Here is a 23,400-nt window from a genome sequence, read left to right as displayed (position 1 = left end):
GATCCAACTCACTGCCTGCATGCGAGACACGTTGAGTTCGGACCGTCCGATCGTCACTTCGGGCCATCCGAAGTGTCCTAAATCCGACACTTGTCAAAATTCATGGCTGAGTAATCCTGCCTGCTTGGCATAGGCGAAGTTCGGGCCGTCCGATCCTAGTTCGGATATATCGTCCGAACTTGCCTTAACTCCGAAGTCAACAAGCCATCTTCGGAGCTCCCGAGTTGCTGAGTTCGGATCGTCCGAAGTCCTCTTCGGACCGTTCGAACTGGCTCAAATAATGACAATCAAATTCTTAGTTTTGAAGTCCGAATAAGCATCGAAATTGATTAATTAATAACCCTTAATCATGTTTAATATATTATTATCTTAAAATAAATTCTGAGTTACTACAAAATCTTACCATCACAATAACAAAATATGATATGCATGAAATAAATTTATCTATGAATCCAACCGCATCCTTGGTATAATAGAAAATCCAATTATTATTAAATACTAAGATGAATTGTTCATTTTTCAAAAATCAAATTATTATTAAATACTAAGATGAATTGTTCATTTTTCACGACAACCAACATAGACAATTGTCATGCACAAGTCCCAAGAAAAAAATCAATTGCAATTGGATTTGATACATACAATCATTTGCTGCAAAAACAAAAAATTTGATCCAATTCATCCAGATTTTTCGATTCAGTGTATTCTTAGTAATGACATTTTACTTTGTTCATTGAAATAGTTCACTTTATCAATTTACGATATTGTGGCATCCAAATTATCAAGTCTCTCATTGAGGTCAATAGATTTTAATAATTTTTCTTCTCACCTCAGTGGATGATGGATGATGGATGATGAATGATGAATAGAGGTTTATTGAAAGTTCTTCTTCCCGAAATCATCCAAACTTTTTAAACATATCTCATTATCAGCTATTAAATTCACGTCGATCTCTTCTATTCTTGAATCTTGTAGGGGGTGGATTTTTGGTATACCGTATCAAAAATATTAGTATGAAAAAAATTCATACTGATACCGATATCAAAATTCTGAAATTTTGGTATGGAAAAAATCCCTTTTGATACCGTATATAAATACCGAAAAAAAATTCGATATACCAAAAAAATGTTTATATGTCAAAAAAATTTCGGTACGATATCCCAAAAAATCGATATTTTGGCTCGGTATCCCAGTCCTTTCACCACTTGATTCTCTTCATTCTCTCGCACATCGACATGTCTTACCCTTGAACTTTAAACCGTCTTACTATTTGCAAGCAGAAAATAGCAACAATCGGAAGAGAGAGAGGCTTACGTGTAGCAAAACTTGGAAGCTTAAAATCAAATCAAAGAAAAGTATAAGTTCTTCCTTTAGAGATGTCTTCATGATATTCTTGCCACCAAATATGTAATCTGTTCAAGAAACATATCATTGTTGATCCTATTTGCTAATGTTGTGGGGAGGACATTGATAATTTGGAACACCTGTTATTTGATTGCATTAGAGCCAAGAGGGTGTAGAAACTTGCTCCATTGCATTGGGATGGTCTCCATGCAATTTCAAACATTCATTCATGGTGGAAAATGGTTAGCTCTATCTAAAATGCACATCACTATGCTGATATATTACATGCTCCAGTTTATATTTTATGGTGGCTTTGGAAAACTCGAAATTTATGGCTATTTGAAAAACAGTGGAACTCCAAACTCGATATTGTTTCCAAATATATCGTTGAATGGATTGAATTTTCTGAACAATCATTAAATGTTGAAGGTTCTAACTGCCATGCTTCATTTCTTAAGCTCTATCTATTTTGCCTTGTGATGTTCTTTGGAGGCTGCTCAGGTAGGATAAGTTTGTTTTTATTAGTATCATACAGTTGCATCTGCTTGTGTTGGTCTCCTTCTGGGGACTAGCCTTAGTTCAGTAGAAGGGTTTTCTCTTAGGCCGGCCAGTAATATTTGATTTTGTCCAATGATCTATTGTTTAGTTTTAGTCAGAGTTGTAGTTTTGTATATTTTCGGGATTATTCTGATATCCCTTTTTCTCCCTTGGTTTTGTTATAAATCAGATGGGACTCTGGGTCAGTCGACCTTGTACATTGCTCTCCTTTTGATTTATGATATTGAACTATAGTTCTTGAAAAAAAAAACTCCCCTTAACCCCTATAAATACCCCTCAAATACTCAAAAATAAATAATTTTATTATAGCATTATCATATATATTAAAACTATTTTATCATTTTAAATTTTTGTTTATAACTGTTGGAATTGGACCATATATATAGTAGGGTGATGTTACATGTACACGTTGGGTTACACGTTACACTTGACATTACATAAATATCCTTGATGTATTTTGGAAAGAATTTTTTCAAATAAATCAGAGGGATAATTTTGTAATGTCAAGTGTAACGTGTAACCCAACGTGTAACCTTGCATATACATGTAGCATTTCCCTATATAGTAACTGATAAACCACTCATGTTATAACGTTTCTTTCCTTATTTAATATCAACGTTAAAGAGTAAATTGAGTTTTGTTTTTCGAAACAAGATCAAGTAGTAAAAAACAAAAAAAACAAAAAAATAAAAAAATAAAGCTAGTAATGTTCATATAATATATATCACAACCACCACATCACATTCATCATCACAAAAATTATTGTACTACGTACATACATACTCTTCATTTGAATAATTTATTAGTACGACGATTCGGAATCTCTGCGTCACCTCTTCCACCTGCGGTGGTGATGGTGGTTGGCGGCGGGAGGGTTGTCGGAGAATTCGCCTTAGTACATTGACCTATACACACCACGAGACAAGCGAATTTGTTACCACCACATTTCTTCAAGCAATCCGAATAACAGCTCGCGTTAGCTGAAACGATGAGTACCATCACGATGGCTATCACGACTTCAATTCTTGTGCCTATCTTCATTGCCATTTCAAGTGTGTGGATTTGGAGTATGCCTTTGATCAATGAGTATTGGGATTATATTAATAAGAAAAAGGGTCAACGTATTTAAGATTACACGCGTCCAAATGAAATATGATTGTTTGTGATATCAAAATCTCAAATACAATAATTGTGTATTTATAAGTGATAGTACACACCTGATAAAAGAGAATAAGATTGCATCGTTTGATGTTTGGATTTTTCGTTCTATCAGTTCATGTATTTGGATTTTGATATTTATTATAAAGGTAGATCTCCTTTTAAGACAGGTCAACTGATACATACCTTGAGTGAAAGAATACCTTTGATATAAAAGTAATATTTTTTATTGAGTTTTTTCGCATCAAACTTGCACCCTGTGAAGTATTGAAAATAACATTTCTCTCATGTGAAAATTTAATAGACATATCCACCCCTAATCTTTTATAAAATTTGCATGGTTTACCCTTTAATTGTGATTTGGTGAATACGCGTATTTCTTGCATGCATTTTCTTGACAATATAAAGCATGTAATACAAATATACCCCTATATTATTATAATAATTTTTAGATTTGTTAAACTACAAACTTATATCATAATAAATTTAATTATAAAAACTTTATTAAACATTTTTCACTTTATTATTATTTTTAATTTTTTCACATTATTAAATTTTTAATTTTCAATATTATTTTTATTTATTAATTTTTATTGCTAGTAATATTATTAATTTATTTCGATATCATTTTTTATTTCAAAAAGGAAAAAAATATCTAAAAAAATTAATTATCAAGTGGTTTAAGTAAATGTTTCAAATAAATATCTAAAAAATTAAAGAATAATTATAAAGCCGATGGTAATTCTCTCGTTCTATATTTTTATGATATTTTAAATTTTAAAAAATAATCTTATATAAATCCAATATTAAATTTAGGAGCAAAAAAGAAAGATACTCAGTCAGATAATCATTTTATCTAAGCAATGTTAATCTAGTAAAATGACAACTAATTTGATCATTCTTTGTTTTTGAGACAAGTGTGCAAATATTATAAAAGGTTAAGTATGTGTATGTTTATTAAATTTTCACATGGAAAAATCTTGTATTTTCAATAATTTATATGGTTGTTTGGTGTAAAAAAATTTCTTTTTTTTTAAATCGACACCTCTCACAAAATTAACTTGTGAGACGATCACACAACAATTTTCATATTATTACAATCATATGCTACTGAATTTATAATATTATCTATTACTATTTAATAAATCAATAGGGCGGTACATTGGTATAGTAATTACATTTTGGTATTTTTATGTGAACTTTCAAAAATAACTATATCCAATAAATAAATAAATAAACTATTTAGCAATTTTAATTTATTTTCATACAACTTTTTCACTATTTCATACTTCATGTCTGACATGTTTTAATTTCAAAATTCAAAAACTAACTCTCACATATGTTATGCTTGAGATTAGTTTCTTATTTTTTTTAAAAAAAATTTAATAACTTTTATACATAAATTATTTGTTAATACGATAATTTGATAAACACACATATTGCGTGTGCAAGATACTAGTATGTATAATGCATTAATCTCATTTGGATTAATGGTTTATTTCTCGAGTGTCATCAAAACTAGAGGTGTCAAAACAGGCAAGCAGGGCAGGCCGATCCACAACCCGTCGCAACCCACCATTAGGCGGGTCGGTCCACTTTTTAGGCGAATTGGGAAAACACCAATCCAAACCACATATTTTAATTGGCGGGACGGGTCAACCTGATGGGCCCACGTGTAAATTGACAGGTTTTTGCGGGCCAACCCGCAACCCACCACTAGGGGAGGCCCTGAGGTAGGGCGCGTCGGGCGACCGCTCAGGGCCCCACCTTGAGACGGGCCCTCAATTATTTTTAAATTAATATTTATATTAATACTTATATAATTTTAGTTATAAATAAAAAAATTATATGACAAAATAAAAAAATTGATTTTATGTTTTTATAGCAAAATTTTTGCTTTATCAGTTATATCACCACAAACTGTCGTACACATTAATTTTTTTAATTTTATCTTCTCTCCTCCTGCGGTCCTGCAAACAATTTACTCTAAATACGAAATTTATCACAAACCTCCATTTGTTTATAGGTAGGCATATCGTTAATTTTTTTTACTTATTATACAATTAATGATAATTACTCAGATTGCAACTTTGAAATTGTAACATTTTTTTACATTTTATTCATTTACTAATTACTAATTGATTGTTGCATAGTTATTTTATTAATTCAAATTACACTAATTTATTATTCTCCTATATATGTTTATTTTGTTCGTTTTCGAGTTCATTATTTAGTATTATTTTTGTATTGCATATGAGTTTAGTTAACATAGTTTTATTCTTGCACAATTATTCATCGTACGTATGACTTTAAGTCAAAAAATGCGAGAAGGATGCATTTTAAATATTATTGATTGTTGAATAAGTTATTTTAAAAATTTATGTAGAACGTCTGTGGCGTGTAACTTCTTTAATTACATATTATCGTTTACTTTGCAGCCGTATGTGTTAAAGAAAGATAAAAATTTATCGATGATAAATATTACTCTTTATGTAAAAAAAAATTATTTTCATCGCAACCGTATCATTTTTTGACTTTTTGTTATTTATGTTATGAACAAATATTGTTTAATATATGTAGGAAGGATCGAACTTTCGTCTTTTTACCAAAAATTATAACTAGTGTAACATTGAAATTCAAATCTTTTAAACCGCATAGTAGCGCAAGTGTCATGGTTCGATCGCTCTACCCAACAGAGATAATTATTGTGTATTAACAATCTATCTCCCAATAATTGTAATCCTTGTAATCAAGGAGAATCGAACTCATAACCTTGGCTCTGATATCAATTGTAAGATCGAGCGTTTACCGTTTTATCAAAAGCTTTAGTTGATGATAATTGTGCAACTCAAATCTTTTAAATCGCATAACAACTCAATTGTCATGGTTCGATCGCTCTATCCAGTAGGAAAAATTATTGGACACCAACAATATATATACATGAAAACCTGCAACCGCTACTCTTCCATGCGATCTAGGTTTAAGATAGACTGTAATTCTTTAAATTATGCTAACCAGGTAAATCGTACTGAACAAACCTATGCGATAGACTCGCTCAAGAAGGTGTTAATAGGAGAAAACAAACGCCTAACTATTTGTCATGAGATCATTTACTTCGTCAACTTGGACGTCACTCCGTAGAGGCTTAAGGAGTTTTATAATTGTTTAACTTTAGATGTCTCATTATAAATAAGAAAGTAATACTTTTATATACTAATCGAAAACGCATAAGCTTTGCGTAAACATACTATATATGGTACAAAAAATTTAAGGATATATATTTATAAATATTTATATTATATTAAAAATTAAATAGTTTATATATTATTTGCATAGTTTTTAAACAATTAAAGAGACAAGTATAGTACAGAAATCAAGGTGAGAGAAATGAGGGATAAGTTAAAGAGATATTTGTGCATGGAACTTTTAAAAACACTTCACCAATATAACAAATTTAGGTATATACTTAAAAATACTTGAACAAAAAATTGTTGACGAAATATACTATTAATTTTTTTTTATAATATAAAATTTTTACTTGTAAAGTTTTATCATTTAAAAAATTTTCTGTCGTTTTTTTATGGATGAATTATTAAAAATTTTGGCATTCTAATTTCTTTATAATTTTGTATAATTTATTTTAAACTAATTAGATTTTAAAATTTTTAAAATTTTATTTGTAATAATTTAAGATTATTCTAAAATATAATTTTAATGTGCATCGAATAGAACAAGTGTTTTGGTGCTATTATTTTGTGAGAAAAGTAAAAACACTATATACACGTATATTTTAATTAATTAATAATTAATGTTTAGAAGAAAAAAATCTCCCCTCCAAATAAATCCTAGTTTCGTCCTGAGCGTATAGTAGACCCAATTATCTAAAAGAGATCATATCTTTATTTTCACATAAATTAATAATATAAAAAAATGATGTGACATACTATTTGATTATTAGATCTTTCTTAAGAAATTACAAGTTACTGTCACCTCTTAGCACATAGGACTTATCCTGTACAATTTAATTAGTCAATGTGATTTAAAAGTTATGGTGTTAGCTTGATATTCAATTACATTAAAAAACAACGATTACATATTATCACGTCATTTACAAAAAAAAATAAATAAAACTGAAAAAACTACCGTCGTCTCTCTGATTGGCCTTTTTTTTTCCGCTTGATTGTGTCAACAAGCATTTTGTATTATTTGTGGTGCAGTCTGTATGCATTATTTTCCAAACTTTGTATTGATTGCTCTTTTGAGCTGTTAAATTAAATAGAAATAAAAAAAATTCTTTTATCTTATGCATTTATGGTCTCGATTTTTGTCCACTTTCTATGCTTTGACATATTCTCGCTTGTAGGATCCACCATGTCCTTTGTATCACAATCCATGCAGCTTTATTCAAACGCATATTTAATGAAGAGTAACAAGTCTTTGTGGGTTTTGTGAATTGTGACTACAGTTTTACTAATTTATATTATTGACCCTGTTGATAAAAAAAAATAATATATAATATTTTTTTTATAAAGAGAGTTGATTAGAATTTCATATCACAAAATCGACCAAAGTTCATAGAAGTTTTTTGTATTTCATCAATTACTTCAATTTATATTGATTGATTAGGAAACTATTATCCGTGAATCTACATCTTGGCTCGATTTGGAAAACCAACTAAATTGTAATATATATGATGGAATGCAAACCAAAATTCACAAACATAACCTGAGACGAATAAATGAAAACACTAAATTAACTAGCAGTACTAGTCAACTTTGTGTTATGGTGTTTTTATTTTCCTCATTATCGAGCAATAACAACAATAAAACTAACATTATAGTACAATGTTGAAGTAAAGCTTAGAGTAAATAATTGAAAGATTTAAATCTGAAAAAAAAAAAAACAAAGAAACTTGAATAGCCATAAACATCAATTGGGCCAAAGAAAATAGTTAAACAAATTAAATTTACCTCGAAGTTAAATAATCTTATCAATTTCTAATTTAGTCAGTTTATATATATTTTTTCAATTAAAAATGAACATAACCAAGGGGATCTTGGTCTGGAATCATAATCGAATGTGGGGTTACAAACGTCACTCATCTTTAATAGGCGTAAATTTTTTATATTATAAAATTCTGACTTCGATTAGATTTTTCTGTTTTTGTCGATAGGGGAAATTTTAATATAAAACTCGTTACTATATATGCTTAGATTTTATTATTTATTTTGAGATCGGAAAAATTGTTACAACAGAGTCACGAAGCTTGTCAGTCATCATCAGATGTAGTATTTGTCATTTAAGACTTGGATTACTGGATCAGATTAGACACATGAACAAGTAGAAGTTAAAAATATATAGTTGTTATAATTGAGTTTCAAACTAAACACAAAGACATTGTTGTTTAATTAGATAAGATAGATGAACTATTGTGGGTCGAGTTTCTGCTTCTGCCATTACCTGTACATGTCTGACTGCAACACCTTCAATACATTTTACACACACACCAGCACACTGCAACTGTGTGAGAAGAAAGTGACGTTTGCACTTTACTTGGACTTCTCAACTTCGTTTAAAGCTTCGGGTTTCTGCCTCAACCTTTCGCCAATCACAAACTCCTTGCAGCCCTTCTCTATTACAGCTTCAAGAAAATTAGCACACTTTTTTTTTTTTTCCTGCCGAGGGTACTTCTCGCCATATTATGCCACACTTTTTATGCCCTGAATTCATATTATAGTGAGCTAGAAAAAGTTTGTTTTTTTTTTGTTTCAACTGTTTCCTCTGTGCGTGTGTGTTAAGTGTATACGTGTGATGTAGAGTAGTATCTGTGCGTGTGTGTGTTAAGTGTAGCTTTTGTTCTGGCTTATATATGTCAATGTCGGAGCGCAGTAGTAATTATTTCTTCTGTCTTTTTCGTCTTCATTTGATGCTTAATTTTCTTTTATATATGCCTCAGTTCCGATATTGTTCATCTCTCTTTGGACCTTTGTTGTGATTCTTTCCAAGACTACGTACTGATAGTGGCCAACATGAGGAAGTTACATTGAGATATATATATACACGGCGGTGGAGAAATGGAGGGTTTGAGGGGAAACGGGCTGCCGCCGCCGAGGCCTAAGTCGCCGCCGGAGTACCCGGATTTGTATGGGAAGCGGCGGGAGCTGGCCAAGATTCAGATGCTGGAGAGGGAAATTGGGTTTCTCGAGGTTAGTACGTTTCTTGGCCTAATAGTGATGACATATGTTGCTTCATGCTTAAATTCTACCAAGTCACCGAAGAAACACACACTGTTTTTGAACGAGATGTTCATCCCAACGTTGGTACGAAGACAAAAGAAGAAAATTTTGATGAATCTTACTTGTTTGTAATGTATAATATTATAATATAATCAGCTATGAATCAGATGGTTTGGTTTGAGAATGAATGGAAGTTTGAAAGCAGGACAAATGGGAGTGAATCCTATTATGGGAAGAAAACGAGTGCGAATTCTGGTCAAAATTTGTTGGTACCTTCTGTTATGATATTGACAGTTAATTATTTGGAAAGAGAGAGGACGCTGTCATTTTGAATGTTATGGAAAGCTTGCCTTGTAAAATAATGCTTTTTTGGCTCTCTAAATAGCTCATGTTTTGGGAAAATAAATCTTGTCAAATTTGATATATATTAGTCCAATCTTTTCATTTTTCTTTTTCAGTATTGTTTTTTCCTTGGATCTTACTCGCCAGTGCGCACACATGAGTATTAATTTGACTGATTTTTATTCATAAAACATGTCAAATTTACTCATATTTATAATATGGAGTTATATTTTTTTGCATAATAAGCAATACATTATAATGTATGACTCAATTAGAAGATTCGTCTTACAAAATTTACTTTTGAAACGATCTCACTAGAGTTTTTGTTTTTGAACTAACGTCGACCTAATGTGTAAATGTGACCAACATTGCGAAAAAAAAAAAAGAAATTAAAATTGAAATGTGTATTAAAATTGAAATCTGATACACCAAAATCGTAAAGGGACGAAAATGTCTAAAATTGTGTAATATCTCTCTGCGCATTGAATAATGATATTTGCATTTTTGCCCTTCTTTGTATTTCTCAAGATATTTTGGCAATTCGTAATGATTTCACATATTATGTTTTAGTTTTTTTTTTTAGACATTTGATGGATTTGAAGTTGGTTTGTTCGGCTATCCACTGGACAATAAATAACAAATCTCAGCTAGCAATATTTTAAGTCATTAGAGTGGATTTCAAATTTAACTCGATATGAAAATCAAATTTTAGTTATCTCCGTATGCTCCTCTTTGCATAGATATGAAGAAACTACAATCTTTTTGTTTAATGTGAATTTTTGGGCAAAACAGGAAGAGTTGAAGTCTGCCGATGGGTTTCAACAAGCTTCAAGATCCTGTAAAGAGTATGTTATTTATTCTCCGTACCCATGATTTTCCAGTATCTAAACTTCATACTATTTGAAAAAAATGCTTGTTATTGTGTCAACATTGATCTTGTTATCGATGTTATTCTTGCAACCATCTTGATCCGGGTCCGGAGTTAAACGATTTGTCTTTTTCGACCTGGCAGGGTTGCGGAATTCATCACATCAAATGCAGATCCTCTGATGCCTTCGTAAGAATAGAAGCCATCAATTCAGGGGCTGCCCAAATTATTTTATGTGTGCTGTTTCTAAAACTACAAGTTTTCGTTCCAAAGTTTACTCGGTCGCTCGACCTTGCCCCACCCGAGCTCTTGCATGATAGTCATGTTGTTTACATTTTATATGTTTCTTAGCTATGTGTTTTAATCTACAGGAGCAGAACCATGGAAATTCGTAGACCTCATGGCTTCCGGAAATGGCTCTGGTACTTTATTTTCTTTAAATGTGTGTGCTTATCCCGTTTGAGCTCAAGTCATTAATGCTCATAAAATTCGTTTTCACGCAGTGGAGTATCTTGTTTCAATGTGTCTGGGATCTGCACAACCGATCCCGAGATACCACCGTGCTGCAAGTGTCCTTGCAGCGGCCTATGTGTGAGCTGCCGAGTTCCTAAATTCGCCTGTGGCTCCTGCTCGAATACAAGAGGACGCCTTAACAAGTCCAAGAGCTGCTGGAACTGCTGTATTCCCAAGTTTCCTTCAGGCATAACTTGCTCTTGCTCAAGTGTTAAGTGTATGTATCCCAAGTGTCCTGAGGTGTATTTGTGTACTTGTTACAAAAACTGCTGCTACCCTAGCTACTTTTGCTATTGAATTTCGTCGAAATCCTGTAATGCAGAAGTTTCAGTTTCTTGAATCTTTTACCTTTAGAACCAGCAACGCTTGATCTGAGATGCACGACGAGCCGAAAATTTGATTTTAGGGATGTATTTGAAGGGATGGGAAAACTTATGGATCCTTTAGGGAGAAAAATTTGCAATTTTAAGACAAAACATCATCTTCGTGAAACTTTCCACCATTTATAATCAGGATCCTTATGAATTTGATTCTTGATAATGACAGTCAAAAAGAAAACATGAACTTTAAAATTTAAATATTATGTTTGAAGCCTAATTCAGTAAATTAAAAAGCATCACAACTATGCCACTCAACTGTTTAACTTCACCAATACACAAGAAGCCTTTGCAGAACGCAAATTCTGTGTCTGAAGATTGTGCAAAAGGGTGGTAATGAAAAATCACACAACCTCATAATCGCGTCCAAGAGAAAGCAACGGGGCTCTTCACTAGGTGCAGCGAGTTGCTCCAAGAAATGGACCCGAATGCACTTCGAGCCAGCGGGTTTATGCCCTTCTGCGACACGAACGTGACCGTGTACCTTTGCTTATCACCCACGTTCCGAAAAACAAGAGTCGATGGCTTCACTGTAACCGAAACCATAGAAGGTGCATCGACCGAAACTGTGTAAGCAGAACCTGCAGCTCCCACATTGGTCAGTTCCCTGGTGTATCGGACCACCCTCGACTTCCTAAACAACACCGAGAAGGAGGGATAGTTGAGCTGGCCAGGGTCACGGAATTTCCTGGCACAAGTGACGTTCGGACGCCTTTCAAATATCTGCACCATCGAAACAGAGTAATCCAAGGAACAGAGGAATGATACGTAATCTTCCGGGGTGGCATCGTATACTAGCCCTGGAGATAGGGCCTTGTGGGGGTCAACATGACCGGCTCCATACGCCCACGGAGTGGAAAGCGAGTAGTCGGCTGCATCTCGGAGTGGGGAGTTGGTGTTGTCGAGTGTGTAGGCCGTTGTCATCAGAGAGGATTTGATGGCACTCGGGCTCCAGTCCGGATGCGCCGCTTTCAATAATGCAGCTAGTCCACTTATGTGGGGGCAAGACATGGATGTACCTGCCCAATATCATCACCTTTACTATTTACCAATTCCGAAATATAGCGAATCATATGCACATTTCATTCTTAACTCATTCAATCGTCGAATTGGGGCGAGGCGGTGAGATAACTGGAGGTGGGGGATGAGTTGGTTGGCTCAAAAACAAATAGGTGAGCAAAAGTGCAAAACTAAAAAAAATTATATTATACAGAGAGGGTGTATAATCAATCACCTTTGCAAACATCATGTGAAAGCTCTACTATTTTCTTAATTGGAATGTCTTTTAGCAGAAAGCGACCAACACAAAGGACCATCCTTTTCAAAAATCCACCAACACCCCTTTACAGCTCATTCTACTCTATCATTTAGATTCTTTATCCCCTAGTGTCCAACGACCCACAAATTATTTGTTTATATTTTTGTTACTTTATCATCCACATTGCTAATTATTATTATTATTATGATAATTCAAAATCTAAAGTTACATCTATCCATAAGTACCTGTCCAAGGAATAATTATATCAATTCATAATTCAAAACAGAGCCAACCCACAATCTTTCCCAGCATGCCCAACCCCATGAAGTGGCTCAAAAAGGGCTTCTTTTTAACAATCTTTGGAATGATAAATTATTGCACGCACTTTAGGAATGAATGTGAACACTATTTTTTCAAGAAAGTATATGTCACGAGCTTTTCATAACCTAAACACTAAAAAAAATTGGCATGAATTAAGGTTGTAAAAAACATGAAGCATAGTGACACGTTTGAGGTCAAGCATTATTGTACGGCTTTTTTCCGCCTTTCACGGAATTATTGTTGTTTACTCACAGAACTTATGTTACTCTTGGATCATAATTACACCATATCATCTTAAGATTCACTGTTGATTTTCCGTGTTTTCAAATTTTAAACATATATATATATATTGAAATAGATGAAGACAAAAGGGGATATTATGTATTCAAAATTAAAAAAAAATGAAAATATATGTAGTAAGAAAATACATGTATTTAACGAAAAATTCCAACCTACCTCATTTTTTTTATAATCTCGAAATTTTTAATGAGTAATTTATGCAATAACACGAAAAAAAAAGTAGTAGTAAGACATGAAAAATATTTGAAAAGTAGCCGTTAAAGAATTGATTCTCACCAGACATGATGTTGAACATGGTCTTCCTCTTGTCCTTCTCAAGTCCGGTGGGCCCCACGGCCTGTGACCAGCCTGCCAAGATATTCACGCCAGGCCCGATCACATCTGGCTTCAGGATCTCCGGAGTCACCATGTTTGGCCCCCTCGAGCTAAACGCCGCCACCACCGGCGACGGCTTCACGTCCACCACCGTCCCCCCGAAGCTCAGCAACGCCCTCGGATTCCTCTCCGTCTGCACGTACAGCCTCATCAAGTCGCCCACTTTCCTCCCCACCGCCATCGCCGGCAACAAGTGGCTGTCCGCCACCAACTCCTCCCCGCTCGCCGCCGTGTTCGCCAGTATCATTCCGATCCCACCCGCGTCTCTCACCACCGCACCCTTTTCCACCCGAGCGTTGATCCCTCTGTCGCAAAGCACCACCTTCCCCCGCACCATTGATCCGTCCAAAGACCCAGGCAAGCACAAGTTGCTGGAGCCATTGCTGCCTTTATCGTAGACCAATTCGACTAAATCATCCCCCATTCCTCCTCCACTGTACAAAGACACCCCTGTGTATTTCTGGCCATTGCCGAAAGTGGCGAAAGCTGGGAAATCCCTGTCAATTGTGCCAGCTCCAACAGTCATGATCCATGGCGCAACATTCGCAAGAGAAGCTTTCGTAGGCCCGCTGTTTCCTGCCGAGCACGAGACTAAAATTCCCTTCTCCATGGCTGCGAAAGCACCAATAGCAATGGTGTCGCGGAAGTAAGTTGCAGATCCACCGCCCAGAGAGAGAGACAGCACATCCACCCCATCGAGGATAGCACGTTCCATTGCAGCAAGTATGTCGGAACCGAGACAACCCGATTGCCAGCACACTTTGTAAGTCGCCAATCGGGCATGAGTCGCCATCCCGCGGGCATTTCCTCTAGCATAACCCAAAAGGCTAGCGTTCTCCACCTGAGACCCGCCTGCCGTGCTCGCCGTATGTGTACCGTGGCCATCTTTATCCCGCGGGGACGGAGATTCCTTCACCCCGGCTGACATGTCGTAACCTTTGGAGAAGAATCGGGCACCGATTAACTTCTTGTTACAATGGATTTTAGGATTGAAATCAGCCGCCGCCTCGCACTCACCTCGCCACCTCGCTGGCACATCGGACATTGCCACATCGCTGAAAGATTTAGATTCCGGCCACACCCCGGTATCGAGAACCCCGATGATAACATCCTGCGACGCCTGATTCAGTTCCTGCAAACTGTGCCCAGCCCACGTCCCGAACTCAGTTTCCAAACCCAGAAACTCCGGAGTACGCGTGGTGTGAAGAGTGTAAATCTCATCTTCAAAAACTCCAAGCACCGAATCCGACTGACTCAGGAACTGCGCCTCCTCCGCCGAAAGCGCGGCGGCGAAACCGTGATAAGCGGAGTCGTAGACGTACAGGAGCGAATCTGGGTCGCCGGAAGTGAGCGTCTGTAAATGGTCCGCGTACCATTCACCGTGCGTGGCATACCATGCGGGCTTCTGGTAGTGCTTCATGTGGACAATGTAGGTTTTCTTGGAGGATGCTAAAAGGATGCATGATTGAAGAACAACGGCAATGGCGGAGAACCAAATTAAAGGCGGAGACGCCATTTTTACAGAATCAAAGAGATGAAATGCTGGTGTACATGTATATGGTTGAGTTTGAGGTTTGGTAGAGACAGTCGGAAGAGACTGTCAGAGGATGCAAGAAGAAGGTGGACTGGTGTCGGGAATATAAACAGAAACCGGGTTGTAATAAGGCCTTAATTTCCCATTATTTACGAGAATGCCACTGCTAAGTGCTAAGTGAAATGCTTGGTGCTAACTTATCCGCGTGAGTGGTGTGGGTGGTTTTTTTTGGTGTCGTGCGGTGGAAATTATTGAGTGGATCCGGTGCACGTGAGAAGTAGGTCTATGTAACTTCAGATTTAATCATAACCGTAGATTTTAAGTTTTTTTTATAATTTCCAGAATTGGGTTGCGACAGAAAAATGAATTACGAAATAAAATTTTGTCCATGGGTGCAAGGAGAAAGCTAGGGATGCAAACGAATCGAACATGTTCGTGAGTTTTACGAGTCTGCTTGATAAATATTTGATTCGTATTCGAGCTTATCGAACTTGAGCCGAATTCAAACATGTTCGAACTTTTTTTCGAGCCGAGCTCGAGGCATAATTACTCTATTCGATAGTTCGCGAACCTTAATATTTAATTAATATAATATAATTATATAATAAATATATATATATTTCGAACTTTTTTGAACTTTTCGAGCTTTTCGAACCATAATATCCATATAGTTCACGAATAGGTTCGAATATTTCGAACCGAACTCGAACTCGAACTTCATTTCGAGCCGAGCTGGAGCCAAAATATTTGAAATTATCGAACTTCGAATCGAGCTCGAACTCGAATATACTCTTATCGAGCCGAATTCGAGCCTTAAAATTTTATCATTATTCGGCTCGATTCGATTCGTTTGCACCCCTAGGAAATGACACATTTTAATTCGTAAACCAACGATTTCAATTCCCACTCACGAGTATTAAATTTTCGTTCATGTTGGGTGGGTGGAATAATGTTGAATTTATGGATTTAATGTGTATTTTTGTTGATTGGATAAATAACATCATAAATTTCAACATTTATATGTTTATATCATATTTAATTTTGATGTTAATCAAGATTAATTTCAAGCTCATTATCATTCAAGATCTCACTCTACTTTGTGTTATTGAGAGCATCTCCAAGGCTGCGCGTTTTGGCGCAGCTTTCCATCTCCAATGGGGGGCGCTATTTGTTGCGCCAAAATAGCGCACCCCACATTTTGCACCAAATTTGGCGCAGACTTTTTTATTTTTTTTTATAATTTTTTTAATACCTTTTATTTGTTTTGTTTATATTTATAAGTAATGATTTAATATTTATTTTATTATTTTAATAATTAAATATTAGAAAAATTTATGTTTATAATTATTTAATTTAATCAATAAGTATTTAATTATTAATTATTTAAATAAATATTAAAGAATTATTTATAAATAATTTCATTTATATAATAATAGATAAATCATAAACTTAAATTTTATTAATAATATTTATTAACAATAAAATATTATTTTATAATAAAAATATTAATTATATAATTTGTAAAAATATTTTTTAACAATAAAATATTTTTTATAATAAAAATATTAATTAAAGATAAAAATATATTGATATGTAAAATAAAAGGAATATTCCGAGAATATTTTTTTCGGTGTAAGATTTGATGTAAATGAGTTGGAGATGAATGTTGTATTTGGTGCAGAAATTGCACTATTTTAGTGCAAAACTTGCACCAAAATGGTGTTTGGGTTGGAGATGGCCTGATGTATAAATAAGTAATGTATGTGTTTAAGATTTGATATGTTGTTTTACTGTTAACAATAAAAACTAGCTAGAACCGTCTATGACATGTAGTTCATCTGACACCTAGGTCTCTAATATGACACGAGGTCTCGAGTTTGAGACCCAATTGTGACAATCTCCTTCCCCAAATAAAAATAAAAATAAAAATAAAAACTAGAACCGAAGTTCATTGATTTCAAATCCATATCTCCAAACGCAACCTTATATTATTATGTATCTTATATTTTAATATAAATTATAATTTCATGTGAAATATTTTTTTAATATAGTATAATTATTTTTGGTACAATTTTTCCGTCTCTAAAATTTGTGATGAATTTGGTTTTGGGAAAGATTTTAATGATAAGTTTTAGTGACATTTATGTTGTGTGATTTTTTTTTTATTTTTTTTTATGTTGTGTGTATTTTTTTTTACTGGTAAATTTGTAAATTTATTAATAATAATCGTCTATTATAAGTCGAACCAACCAAGAAAAAAAATCTTCATTCAACCAAATAAACGGTGAAGGAGAAACAGAAGCAAAACCAGCAATGACATGAGCTACTCTATTAGCCAATCTAAAAACATGAAAGAACTTTGAAACCACCGGTTGTTCAATCTTCGCCCAATAGCTTTCAAGCAAATTCCTTCGCATCCAAGATGCTCTTGCTCAGCCGTGACTGCTTGCACTGTCAAGAGAGAATCAGATACAATGTGCACACATCAATGAAATTATTTTCATATAGCAAGTTTACCCCTTCTTGAATAGCCAATAACTCTCCATTGACTACTGATATCGGTTGATTTATCTGTGTTTCAAATATCAACAACAGTATTCCTTGATTATCGCAAACCACGCCACCCACACTAAATTTATTTGAATTTTTATTCACAGATTCATCAACATTAAGTTTGAGACCGCCTAAATCCGGCGGCTTTATGTTGTGTGTATTTGAACTTCAATATATTTATTATTGAAATTGTATAACTTGATAGAAAGTACATTTCAAATCCATTTAATTTTTTTCATCCAAATAATTCAAATAATTTGAAATTCATCACACAAATTAACCTTAATTTTTTTTATATTACTAGTATTTAAACTCACGCGTTGCGTGATTTTTACTGTCAATTTTTTAATTAAAAATAAAAATAATAATAAATAGTGAAATAAAATAATGACATTTTTGTTAAGAAAATATCCATAAAAGTGCAAAAAAATATAGTAGAAATGACATTTTCGTAAATAAATAGTTATCAATCGAAAAAATAAAATGATGTTTTGATAATTAAATATACACTAAATGACAAAATTAAAAGGGTCTAGTCATACTAACGTATCAACTCCTCAACTTTAATAAAATAGAATAAAATAGAATAGAATAGAATAGATAGAATAGATTATGATTTTCTTGTGATAATATGATAAATATATAAGTATGATATTTTATTATATAAAAATTTTAAAAATAATACGATTTAAAATTAACCATATAAATAATTGTTTTTCAAAAATTGGAGAAAAATAAAATATTAAAGGTAAATATCAATGTTTTAAAAATTAGTAGACGGTAGACCGACAGTCACCCATCACTTAATTTGAAATAATAATTACTTTAACATTATTATATTTTACACAAAAACTTATTATACATATATTATATATATTAAAATTTAATATATAGGAAGATTTAACTGTAATATAGTATAGTAAGTAATAGAATAGTAGTAACAATAAATATAGAGGTGATCACGGTATTGTTTTATGGGTTTTCTATTTTCAAAAAAATTAAATCGAATTGTCATATAAGGTCGAGTAGTGTTTTTTGGAAAAATAATTGTGGTTTAACAAGTAGAATTACTTTTATGATTTTGAGTGATTTCAAACGATTACGTGGTCGGTTTGTGGTTTTTTAAATAAAAAATATTATAATATATATTTAAATTGATTCGAAAACAATAACATTATAGTTTCATTCAAATACAAAATATGGCTCATGGATTTATACAAAAACAAAAATTGATAAAATAATAACCAAAATTCTAAACTAAGTTAATAACTGATCACACCAATATACTCAAAAAAAGAAAAAGAAAAAGAAAAATTGACATCACACTATGTTGTATTTTTTAAAAAATAAATATGTTGTATTATTTATTTTTTTTAATTTCAAACTTCAAACAAAACATTTGTGGTGAAAAAAATAAATATTCTAACAAATAAAAGACTAATTTTTTAAGAGTATTTAACAAGAAGATGAGTTTTCTTTCTAGGAAGAATAATTTTGAAGACAATTGAGATATAGTGAATGACTACTGAGTATGTTTTTTACAAATTATTATATATCTTATGTCAAATACTATTTGCAGCATTTGGTTGATAGGATAATGAGGGATTCTTGCGAATATTCCAGCGTTTCTCTCGTTTTTTACCATTCCTATGATAACCTGGGGCCCGTGATAAAGGAACTATTCACTCTTTTATCCACATTATTATCACATTTACCAAACGCATACACCTTACTAACATAGTACTACATATCCTTATCTGATACATTAATTACCCTATCTTAATCTTAACATTATTTATCTCATCACACGTACCAAGTAAAGCATATGAGTCTATGACAGAGGGTTTAGGCGTACGGTTTGGTACGGTTTTTGACAAAAAAAATACCGAACCATGTATGAGATGCGGCTTATCATTACTATGTTTAATCGCGGTTTTCAAAAAAATACTAAAAACAGTGCAATGTGATTTGGTTGGGAAGTTAGTGTGCTTAATAAAAAAAATTTGATCACCCCTAAATAAGCACAAAGAAATTCAGATTTTTTTTTAAAAAAAATATTGTATGTATGTAATGAGATTGCTACGTGGGAAAAATAAGTCAAGTATTCATCCTATAGGCTATAAGTCGTGGAACTTAGGTAGTTTTTGAAATTGATTTTAGGAAGTTCACTTTTCAAATTTTGTGAAGAAAAAACTTAAAAATACTTTCTAAAAGCAATTTCAAACACTACTTTAGTTCACAATACTTTTTTTTTTTAAATTTATTATGAACATGAATAAGATTGATTTATCTCACAAATAAAGATTAGTGAGATCGCCTCACAAAAAACCTACTGAAAATAATTTATATGACGAATTTTGCGGTTTTCCTTAGTATATGCACAAAGAATTACAAAATTTCCATGATTAACGTACGTGAAAACCCAGTGTAACACGATGTAGCATTTATAAATATAGCTCGATATGGTTTCACGAGACATGAAGCATTCAATATCATTAATTGGTATCCAATTGCATTTACTTGTGTCATCAAAGATTTTCACATTTGAGTATGTTTCTTTATATTTTTAACAAATAATTATTTACAATAGCAAGATTTCCCGTCGAAAAACAATTGAAATTTAGTGCACAAAAAAACCCAAGAAATGTGAGATAAATTAAAATATGTATCAGTTCATCTTGCATCACATAAAGAACCCACCCCCTCGAGTGTTTTTGGCTCCAAAAATTTATTTCACATGCACGAACTAATTGTGACAACTACTTCAAACAAATTCAGTTATAGGTAGGTATTTAAATCCAACAAAAAAATAAATAAAGCCCCCTCGAAGTCTTCTCTCCAAGTGGCATTTCTCCTAATCTCATGACAGCAATAAATGGTTTATTATCTAACTTTGACATTTTCCTTTCGTGTATGTTAACTTTATATCTTGCGATAGGAAATGAAGTACTGAAATTGAAAATACTCCACTATTTCCTCGTTCTTAAATATATAGGTTTATTCCAATATATAGGGTTATCATTATTTAATTCATGAAAGAAATTATTGCACATCTTACCAGAATTTAGATAATAAGGATTAAGGATATGATAGGAAAAAAATGAGAGAGAAGAAATGTTGTCAAACATAGAAACTGAATTATATACCTAGAAATAGAGCCGTCAATTTGGGTTAAGCCCGCCGGGTCGGTCCGGCCCGCCACACAATTTAAGTGGGTTGGGTTGACATTTTTTCAACCCAACAAAAGGTGGGTCTAGATGGGCCAACCCGCCGAGACCCGCGACACGCGCGGGTTGGCCCGCCGTTGGCCTGGGTTGGCCCGTGGGCCTGGAGGATTATTAATTTATTTTTATTTTTATTATGATATATGTATTTTTTAATAAAAGTTATGAATTTTTTTTGTATTAATTATTTTATATAAAATTTACACACATGAAATCAATAATTTAAATTTTTATTAATATATTTCTATTAATATTTATTTATGAAATGATATTTATAATTAATTATAATTTTTTTTATTTATTTTTATTTGTCGTGAGCCAACCCGCGGGCCGGCCTGCCTAACCCGCAACCCACCTTGGGTTGGGTTGGGTAGAGGATTTTCGGCCCGCCATCGACCCGCCAAAAGGTGGGTTTTTTGTGGGCCGGCCCGGCCCGCCATGGGTTGACCCGTTTGACAGCTCTACCTAGAAATCCGATATGGTAATGTAAATTATATATTTGTGAAGGGGAGTGATAAAATTCTTAGATGTGATAAATAAAATTTGACAATATTTTTTTTTCATAAAAACTCTTGTGAGGAGGACTCCCGAGTTTAATTTTGCGAGACGAACATCCTATATGACTTGATCCATGAAAAAATAATAATTTTTATGTCAAAATTATTACTTTTAATTGTAAACATGGGTCGGATCGACTAATTTCAAGAATATATATCCATATGATAATCTCAAAAGAGATCTACATACTCTCTGTCTTAATTAGAAAACAATAATATCTTTTTATAACCTCCATATTAATATCAACTGCATGTATGGGTGTGCAAAACAAGTAACTTCCTCGAGGCATTAAGTATTCCTGCAATTGTAAGATTTATTTTCCCTAGTCCCTTATAATAACTATCAACTAACCACATTCGTACAGAAAAATAATAAAGGTGCTATTAATTATTGACAATTATGAAGAGTAGTTATAATAAATGGTAAACAGTACGTGCATTATTATCCAATACAAAATTAATTCAAATTTAATAATTCAAGTGCTGCATGCTCATTGATAGCAGCAGGCTCAACTTCACGCTCCCACTCAGCCAAATTAATTCGGCTGAGTTACTTCGGCATCAAGAAGCATCCAAGCACTCTAGAGATCACTTGAACTTAACAGAATTATCTGAAAACTCTACTTGTACTTTGTTCCTAACTCTTTACTTTATAGAACACTATAGAATAAGGTACTGAAATAGTCTTTCTCTAGATTGTTCTGGTGACTTGATCTTCATCACAAACTTAGATTGATATTAGTCGTTCATTCGTTGGTTATCAATTGTATAAATATATATGAGTCCTCTTTCATTGCTAACTATCTTTGTAAGAACATTAATTCCAGCACTGCAGAGTCACTTAATCTCGAAATGCTTCATTTTCTCTTGTGCTCTCCCAGCTTACTTTGGCTTTTTTAAAGAAAAAAAAAATCTAAGTACGACGTGGTTTGAGTTTGAAGAATCAACACTTGAAACTCCACTTTGGTTAGAAATAAGGTTTCTTGGTGCTGTCTAATTTGGAGAGAAAATTAAATTATCTATCTATCTATCTATATTCTAATCACTCCACTTTGGTTAGAAATAAGGTTTCTTGGTGCTGTTATATTCTAATCTATCTATCTATCTATCTATCTATCTATCTATATTTTAAATATGTGAGTTTGAAATATGAGTTTACTATTTTGATCTTTTAGTTGTTAATTGTATATAAGGTTATTTATGTCATTCTCTGTGTTAGTTTATAAGAATAATTAATAATATACTTAATATTGAGTATACCAAAGATCATTTTTCATGTTTTTTTCTTGGCTTTTAATTGCAAGATTTTTGTATAAAGTAATATTTTGTTTATTATAAAAATGATATTATTTTACTTAAACTAATTTTTTTTTATTAATTAGAATACATATATTATAGCAAAAATATTGTATACCATTATAACAATGATATTATTTTACTTAAACTAAAATTCTCTTTACCAAAATTGTCTTTTAATTGTTTCTTATTCTTTCTTAAAAATATTTGCATAAAAATGTTGTGAAATGTTAATCTATCTATCTATCTATTCTATTTCTATTATATTCTATTCTATATTATAAATATGTGAGTTTGAAATGTGAGCTTACTATTTTGACCTTTTAGTTGTTAATTGTATATAAGGTTATTTATGTCTTTTTCTATGTTAGTTTATCAGAGTCATTAATAATATATTTAATACTAAGTATACCAAATATCATTTTTCATGTTTTTTCTTTGGCTTTCAATTGCAAGATTTTTGTATAAAGTAATATTTTGTTTATTATAAAAATAATATTATTTTACTTAAACTATTTTTTTAAAAATTAGAATCTATATATTATAGCAAAAATTATTTTATACTATTATAACAATTATATTATTT

General features: G+C 32.7%; 2 protein-coding genes across 3 annotated transcripts; one reads left to right on the top strand and one right to left on the bottom strand.

The window, feature by feature from the left end:
• The first annotated feature begins 8,303 nt into the window (after positions 1 to 8,303).
• On the top strand, positions 8,304 to 11,423 carry LOC140892418 (guanine nucleotide-binding protein subunit gamma 3-like). 2 transcript variants are annotated; one of them, XM_073301295.1, is made up of 6 exons: positions 8,304 to 8,744; positions 9,017 to 9,266; positions 10,431 to 10,483; positions 10,651 to 10,695; positions 10,878 to 10,928; positions 11,010 to 11,423. In XM_073301295.1, exons 2-6 carry the CDS (start codon positions 9,135 to 9,137, stop codon positions 11,314 to 11,316), a joined length of 588 nt encoding a protein of 195 aa, XP_073157396.1. In that variant the 5' UTR covers positions 8,304 to 8,744; positions 9,017 to 9,134; the 3' UTR covers positions 11,317 to 11,423. The 2 variants fall into 2 exon arrangements, with proteins under 2 accessions (XP_073157396.1, XP_073157397.1); XM_073301296.1 differs by lacking the exons at positions 8,304 to 8,744; positions 10,651 to 10,695 and having other exon boundaries at positions 8,973 to 9,266.
• Positions 11,424 to 11,521: 98 nt separating this feature from the next.
• On the bottom strand, positions 11,522 to 15,270 carry LOC140887016 (subtilisin-like protease SBT1.8). Its single transcript, XM_073294010.1, has 2 exons — positions 13,552 to 15,270; positions 11,522 to 12,415 (listed from the first exon to the last, which is right to left on the bottom strand). The coding sequence occupies exons 1-2, from the start codon at positions 15,164 to 15,166 to the stop codon at positions 11,751 to 11,753; spliced, it is 2,280 nt and encodes a 759-aa protein (XP_073150111.1). The 5' UTR covers positions 15,167 to 15,270; the 3' UTR covers positions 11,522 to 11,750.
• Positions 15,271 to 23,400: the final 8,130 nt, after the last annotated feature.

The sequence above is a fragment of the Henckelia pumila genome, chromosome 3, assembly GCF_033568475.1.
Source record: "Henckelia pumila isolate YLH828 chromosome 3, ASM3356847v2, whole genome shotgun sequence".
NCBI classification, from domain to species: Eukaryota; Viridiplantae; Streptophyta; class Magnoliopsida; order Lamiales; family Gesneriaceae; genus Henckelia; species Henckelia pumila.
This window is presented reverse-complemented; position numbering and strand designations above follow the sequence as displayed.

Excerpts from the sequence above, each read along its gene's own strand:
- LOC140892418 (XM_073301295.1), top strand. The coding sequence starts at position 9,135 with ATGGAGGGTTTGAGGGGAAACGGGCTGCCGCCGCCGAGGCCTAAGTCG. Across the intron at positions 10,484-10,650 it reads GCTTCAAGATCCTGTAAAGA|GGTTGCGGAATTCATCACAT; the intron begins GTATGTTATTTA and ends TCGACCTGGCAG. Across the intron at positions 10,696-10,877 it reads GCAGATCCTCTGATGCCTTC|GAGCAGAACCATGGAAATTC; the intron begins GTAAGAATAGAA and ends TTTAATCTACAG.
- LOC140887016 (XM_073294010.1), bottom strand. The coding sequence starts at position 15,166 with ATGGCGTCTCCGCCTTTAATTTGGTTCTCCGCCATTGCCGTTGTTCTT. Across the intron at positions 12,416-13,551 it reads CATGTTCAACATCATGTCTG|GTACATCCATGTCTTGCCCC; the intron begins GTGAGAATCAAT and ends GATATTGGGCAG.